The 6,739-nt window shown below is 39.4% G+C and overlaps 2 protein-coding genes across 2 annotated transcripts; one reads left to right on the top strand and one right to left on the bottom strand.

Annotated features, from left to right (window-relative positions):
* The first annotated feature begins 582 nt into the window (after nt 1-582).
* LOC103415266 (pentatricopeptide repeat-containing protein At3g49710-like) lies at nt 583-2,242 on the top strand. Its single transcript, XM_070813403.1, has one exon. The coding sequence runs from the start codon at nt 1,107-1,109 to the stop codon at nt 1,995-1,997; it is 891 nt and encodes a 296-aa protein (XP_070669504.1). The 5' UTR covers nt 583-1,106; the 3' UTR covers nt 1,998-2,242.
* A 135-nt stretch (nt 2,243-2,377) lies between these two features.
* LOC103415240 (probable pectin methylesterase CGR2) lies at nt 2,378-5,152 on the bottom strand. The gene is made up of 7 exons (XM_017326795.3): nt 4,948-5,152; nt 4,621-4,773; nt 4,391-4,430; nt 4,159-4,197; nt 3,586-3,960; nt 3,157-3,212; nt 2,378-2,807 (listed from the first exon to the last, which is right to left on the bottom strand). Exons 2-7 carry the CDS (start codon nt 4,732-4,734, stop codon nt 2,655-2,657), a joined length of 777 nt encoding a protein of 258 aa, XP_017182284.3. The 5' UTR covers nt 4,735-4,773; nt 4,948-5,152; the 3' UTR covers nt 2,378-2,654.
* Between the last annotated feature and the right edge of the window lie 1,587 nt (nt 5,153-6,739).

Here is a 6,739-nt window from a genome sequence, read left to right as displayed (position 1 = left end):
GGAGGATTTCCGGATCCTTATTGATTGAGGTCATCTCATTAGCCTTCTCGGCGAAGTGAGGTGTTACGGTATATCGAGCTCGGCGCTTTGCTCGCCGAGTTATTTTATGATTGGATATTCCCAAGTGGGATTTAGAGTTCGGCATTTGGACGGCCGAACCACGTTCACCATTAAAACTTATGTTTGCTTTGAGTACTTGTGCCCTTACACTCTGGTGTCGATTCGGCGTGAGTTTACTCTGACGAATAACATCACTGTGACTGAATCCGACGACGACGACTCGTGAACTTCGTAAGAATAGTAACCTTGTCTTCAGGTTCGAGAGCCCCAGAGGTCGAGACGTGTTCCTTTCTCGGCCACAATTGCAAGACGCAGAAGTCAGCCGCGCACCCAACGCAACATCAACAAAATTTACTCCTCGGCCGAGCTCGGCCGACGAGTTGGCACGCCCCGCATTCACCGAAGGACGTAGTTAGCTTATAGATTACTCGGCCTGCGCGCCATGTAGGCTTGGTAGTTTCTAGGGTCAACAATACCATATCGCCACAACTGTACTGCTTTCTGTATGTAAGGTCGGTGTCAAACCCGCTACCGACTCATACTGGGAAGACTTGGGGCTCATAGTACAAGTAACAAGGGTGAGGTTCTTCAATTTTTTCCCAGGAGTGGGCTCTCAAGGAGAAGATCAACAACTCACTCGGAACGTCCACACATCATCCTCATAACTAAAATAACCAATGAAAGCTTTGTAGCCATTTGTGGCTGATACATAGCTGAAACCATGTTTGCATAGTTTTTTGTCCCCTACTCCCAGTAAACCTGGGTTATGTAAGTGGTGGAGGAATCCAGTTGATGGGTTCCAGATAGACAAGTTTTCATAGGAATCTAGAGATACAAATACCAAACCATTGCATGATTCCAGTAGAAACACAAGACTAGCCGGTTGATTGCACGGGGAGTTAAGCCTTCTAGCCGAAGAATTGCCTCCAAAATACCTAGTTTTCGGGTTGAACGATTCGAGTTGAGTGTTGGTCTCCTATAACACCCTCATTTCTGCTTGTACCGATAGGGGAGAGACTGAGCCGGCATTGAGCTTGTTCGCTGGGATGAGAAATTTGGGTCTTGACAAGGATGGGTTTACCATCTCTGCTGTGATCACGGGCTGTGGCGATGATGTCGGTTTGCTTAGGCAACTGCATTCCGTGGTCGTGTCAGGTGGCTTTGATTCATATGTTTCGGTAAACAATTCTCTTGTAACTTACTACAGCAGAAATGGGTTTTTGGAAGAGGCGAAGTGGGTGTACTTGGTGATGGGAGAGGTGAGAGATGAAGTGCCTTGGAATTCGATGATTGTGGCGTATGGCCAGCACCGCCAAGGACTGAAAGCGCTGGGATTGTTTCAGGAAATGGTTCGGAGGGGGTTCAATGTCGACATGTTTACATTGGTAAGTGTTTTGACTGCATTTACGTGTGTGGAGGACTTGTTGGGTGGACTTCAGTTTCATGCTAAGTTGATCAAAACTGGTTTCCACCAGAAGTCGCATGTTGGGAGTGGCTTGATTGATTTATATTCAAGGTGTGCTGGTGGCATGTCGGAATGCAGGAAAGTGTCTCAAGAGATCCCTTTTCCGGATTTGGTTCTTTGGAACACGATGATTTCTGGGTATTCTCAAAATGATGAGTACTCTGAAGATGCTCTTCATTGTTCCCGGCAAATGCAATGCGTCGGTCTGGAACCTCTAAATGCTGCTCCATACGTAGTGCTGTCAAATATATTTGCTAAAGCAGGCAAATGGGAAGAGGTAGCAACAATTAGAAAGCATATGCGAGATAGAGGAGCGAAGAAGAAACCAGGTTGTAGTTGGATCGAGGTGAATACGAGGGTACATGTTTTTGTGGCTGAAGAGATTTACCACCCGATGATCAAAGAAATTCACGAATACTTGGAGGAGATGTCAAGGAAGAAGAAGCGAGCGGGCTATGTGCCTGATTTATGATGGACCTTGGTAAAGGATGATGTGTCTGTGCAAGAAGAGGGGGAGATAAGGTTAGGTCATCACAGCGAAAAGCTAGCGGTTGTGCTTGGATTGCTCTCGACAATAGAGTGGGGACTGCCACAATGCAATCAAATTTATCTCTGCCAAGGCTGGGAGAGAAATCACCGTGCGAGATGCCCACAGGTTTCACTGCTTTAAGGACGGATTGCTCTTGTGCGGATTATTGGTGGCAGCGTATGTGAATTTCAGTTTTCTTTCTCCATAAAATGAAGTTGCGGCTTCTGCAAACACGATGTCACTGATTTTTCTTTACAATTAGTCTCCTACAGCTATAGAACAGACCTTTTTTCAAAATTCCGAGAAAGAAATAAAGCATGGTATGTAAAACAAAATTCCTTGATACAACCGTTTTATATCAACGGAATACAGATCAGTTCGAGGCCTAATACAAATCACCTTGTATATTCAATCAACTATGTCAATCAATAGTGACTATATCGTTCACAACAAAAGTCGATGTCCTTAACATATCATATAAAAATAAAAAATTAACCCAGTAGAGGGCTTGTTTTTATACGACAGCTAAAACAAATTTTACCTGTATCAGCCATGTTGCGCATACCAAAACTTGTGAATAAATGATGCTATGATAGTGTATTAGTGATATGAGTTAAGGTGAAACACTTGGCAGCTTGGCTGGTATGATTCCTTTGATGTGGCCTGCTCGAACTTCTTGTTGGCAGCTTCGTTTTCTTCTAAGCTGGTCTGGACAAAATAACGTATCCACCAAGAGGAGCTTCGCATTTTGGCCTAACAGAAAACAAAGATAATATCGGCCATAAGGTCAACCAGCAATACAAACTGATGACTAAACAACCAAAAAAGGAGCATAAGTGATCACAAATGCTACATCGCTAGCATATCTTTTACTTATTTCAAGTTAAAAGAAGGATTAGGGTTTATATAGCCCCTTCATTTTACCAACTAATGCACTTGGATAGAATCATGCTTATCATTTTAAACTCAAGCAAACGATAAGCAGCAGGAGTAATGACCGTCAACTTTACAGAATGTAGGAAACCCCACATAGGTAAGAGTAGTAATCCAACAGTTACAAAGTAGCAGGATGACATCATAAAGGCAGCATATGATCACTTACTGGACGTCCGAATTTGGATAGCTCAGAAACCTTAGCTTTCTGTTGGCCAGGAAAACCTAAACATAAAAGTAAAATAGCATTGAAATTAGAAATGATTGTTACCAAAATCAAAAGATTAAAAAAAAAAAAAACAAATTACTTTCTACTGGAATAGAAAAAGGTTAACGAACATAGAGTCAGAAACACTTGTATCAGTTTATTTCTGGCTGAACTAAAACGGCTAAACATCTCCAAATTCATGGTATGCTGAGGCATTAATCAAAAGAGAAGTACTAGAGTGCAATATATCATTGTGAATCTTTTGACAAAGTGCAATTTATCTCATATGAGTCTAATTAGTTCCGGACATAAACTCCTGCTAACAAACTATACGAAGGCTTTATAACGTTAACACTGCACAAGTTATATGAACATTATAGAACAATATACCTGAAAAAATAACAAGGCCATCAGAAGACACCCTTGCCAATTCTGGAAGAGTCCTGTTCAGATACTTCGGAGAGAGGTAATCTAAAGCATCCGAGACAATCACAAGAGAAAAGGACTTCGCTTTATAGGGTAGATGGAACTTTATATCAGCCACCCGCACAATGCCTTTGCGCACAAGACTCCTGCAAGTCCTATCAGCATCCTCTATCTCATATGGTTCTACACCCCATGCTTCAATTTCCTCATCTTTCAACAATGCAGATACAACTGAACAAGTATCAGGGCCAATATGCAAAACTCTGTGCATGCTGCCACTGTACGCTTTCTTTAGGAAAGGTATTGCTCTCTGAACTTCTAGCGTGCATGAGAAGTCTCCTGATTATAGAAGCAAATGACAAAAATGCTATTATTACAAGTATGTGAGAAATAGTAATTGCTAAACACTTGTAAAAATACAAAACTCATCAACCCAAACAAGCGCACTCCACACAAACGAAAAAAGTCCAGCATCAGGAATGATAAATTGTACAACATGAACATAACAATACAAGCAGAAAGGACCACAAACTCTACCTTCAACTCTACTAACTACTTTGGCACCCCCGAGGACACCTGAATTTTCAAGAACAAACATTTCAATCAGCACATTCATGTGTAAGTATCCAAATCTTAAAATAGGAAGCAATTAAATTCCGAGAACCAACGACATCTGAATATAATGATTACAGAGCTAGCAGATCGAATTAACAAATTCACACCATTAAATGCAAATCGGATTTGCTAATGCATTCAATTTAACACAAACCTGATCCTTTATAAACATAGCCGATTAGAAGAATGGCTCCCTGAAATTTCAACCAAAAACCAAAACAAAACACAGTTACAACGCGAAACTCGTAATCTTTCCCATTCGTCGTCATAATTTAAAAGCGAATTTCTAAACAATGTAGGAGCTACCCATTGAACACTGAACAGAAACTACATTACAATGAATTGGCATACAAGAAGTCGAAAATTCGAATCGAAAAAATTTACCACGACTACAAGGCCAATGGGTAACAAAGGCGACGACTTCGATTTAGAGTTGAAGGCTCCGGAAAACGGAAAGCTCCCATTGCGGCGCGTGGATCCCACCGCCCTCCTCGACATGACTGCTGCTTCTTTAATAGGAGACGAATCCGAAAATTACTGTACACAGAGCATTAATTACAGATTATGGATTAGATCCATATCTACTGTTATGAATGTGAACCGAAGCTTCGAAGTCCAATTCGAATTGGATCTTCTCAAATTTTCCCGCGAAACAAACAGAAAGTTGAATTTTGCAAATAACAAAGAAATTGGATCGAATTTTGGAGTTACCTCAGATTCAGATCGACGAACGGGAGCAGCACAATAGGGATTTGATCAGGAGCAATGGATTTGGTTCTTAGATCTGTGGATTTTTTTTTCAGAAAACAAAATCGTTTTCCTTTTAGCAGTAGAGAGAGAGTTGAGCAAGTAAGTGGGAATGCATGTTTATATTTGTATGGGTGTATAGCACGCGGCATTGGCATTGTGTGTCGGCGGGATCTTGTTTTTGTTCCTGCAAATAATTAAAGGATACTTTGGACATTCTGTACTAAAAAAGATAGAATAATATTAGAAAGATTAAATTTTTTAAATTAAATTGCAAATCAAATAATGTGTCATTAATAAGAAATAAGCATGTTAATCGATATTTAATTAATAATTTAATTATTTACAACCATATCATTTAGTTCGTAAATTTGATTTAAAAAATTTAGTCTTCTTAGCATTACTTAAAAAGATAACAATAAGGTTTTTCCCCCTAATTCAAGCGATATTTTAATTCAATTTAGATTATAAAATGAGGAATTTGAACTTAGCTCAATTTTCGTCACAAACGAATTTGAACTACATTATTGCTAGTTCATTGTGAGGCTGAGTCATCTCTCTCACTCCTATAGTGTAGATAATATTATTCATTAAAAATAATAAAGTGTATTGAAGGGAGCACAATGTTTTCCATACAAGATATTCAACTCTCTATGGAACGTGTTATTTAATGTAACCAATAACAAACTAAACTTAGTAAATAGAGAATAACTAGAAACACGTAAGATATATATTAGGTCGGCAAAACTTTTGCCTACGTCCAATTCTCATTTACGCTTCTTAGAATTAATAATAGAGCACATGGTGCTTTTGTAAACCCTATAACTAATCCCTTTGACTCGGTTGTCTCTGTTTTCTTCTCTCTTTTTTCTAAACCCCCAATCCTATTTTATAAGTAGTGTGTAGTTTACATGCCTTTTTCATATTAAGTTTCCTTCTCTACATTTACATTCCTATTTTGTTTCTATTTTTAGGGCTCCTAATCTAATTGTACAAGAAAACTTATTTCTTTCTTAATCCTTGCAGGACAAGAATATGTGCACCTTTAGCTTTCCGAATACAATTCAAAGCAAATTAAGACACTAACATTGACAAGCCAATTCTTATCAATCTCCACCTTGGTGAGTCAAACCAAGTCTTGATTGTTGCACTCCAGAGTATCTTTGAACCTTTATGAAGCGGCTCTAGAAATCTTCAAGAACATTCACCTTGGCATACTTCTTTTTGCCTCATTCCACCTCAAGTGAAAAAGTGCTCCATCCCTTACTCAATCAACCAGATTGATTAGGTTCAAGCAATGCTTGAATTTTTTTACTAGCACTATCTTGGTAAGAAATATGCAGCATTGTCGTCCGTGTAAACCTTTTCAACCAAATATCCTTAGCAATCCTGTAATACCTCACTTCAATGTGCTTTGATCTTCCATGAAAAACTAGAGTCTTTGCCAAGTGAATGGCACTTTAACTATCACATTTCAGCTTCACGAAATCCTGAGTGATTCCTATTTGGCTTACCAAGCCATTAAGCCAAATTGCCTCATTTCTAACTTCAACCAGAGCAATATACTCTACTTCTGTGGTCGACAAAGTTGTAATTGGTTGTATATTGCCTTCCAACTAATCAGTTCACCTGCGCAAAATATAACTTGAGGTAGACCTTCTCTTGTCCAAATCCCCTACATAGTCGGCATCAACATACCCCAACACCCATGAATTTTCTTTCTACTTTTCAAACAAAATCCCTTGTCACCAAGACT

Source organism: Malus domestica, chromosome 15, assembly GCF_042453785.1.
Source record: "Malus domestica chromosome 15, GDT2T_hap1".
In the NCBI taxonomy this organism is placed as follows: domain Eukaryota; kingdom Viridiplantae; phylum Streptophyta; class Magnoliopsida; order Rosales; family Rosaceae; genus Malus; species Malus domestica.
Note: the sequence above shows the minus strand (reverse complement) of the source record. Positions and strands in the feature narration are given on the sequence as shown.

Coding starts and splice junctions, on each gene's coding strand:
- LOC103415240 (XM_017326795.3), bottom strand. CDS start 4,734: ATGTCGAGGAGGGCGGTGGGATCCACGCGCCGCAATGGGAGCTTTCCG. Junction 4,431..4,620: donor CCATTGGCCTTGTAGTCGTG/GTAAATTTTTTC, acceptor TTGAAATTTCAG/GGAGCCATTCTTCTAATCGG. Junction 3,961..4,158: donor AGTAGTTAGTAGAGTTGAAG/GTAGAGTTTGTG, acceptor TTCTATAATCAG/GAGACTTCTCATGCACGCTA.
- LOC103415266 (XM_070813403.1), top strand. CDS start 1,107: ATGAGAAATTTGGGTCTTGACAAGGATGGGTTTACCATCTCTGCTGTG.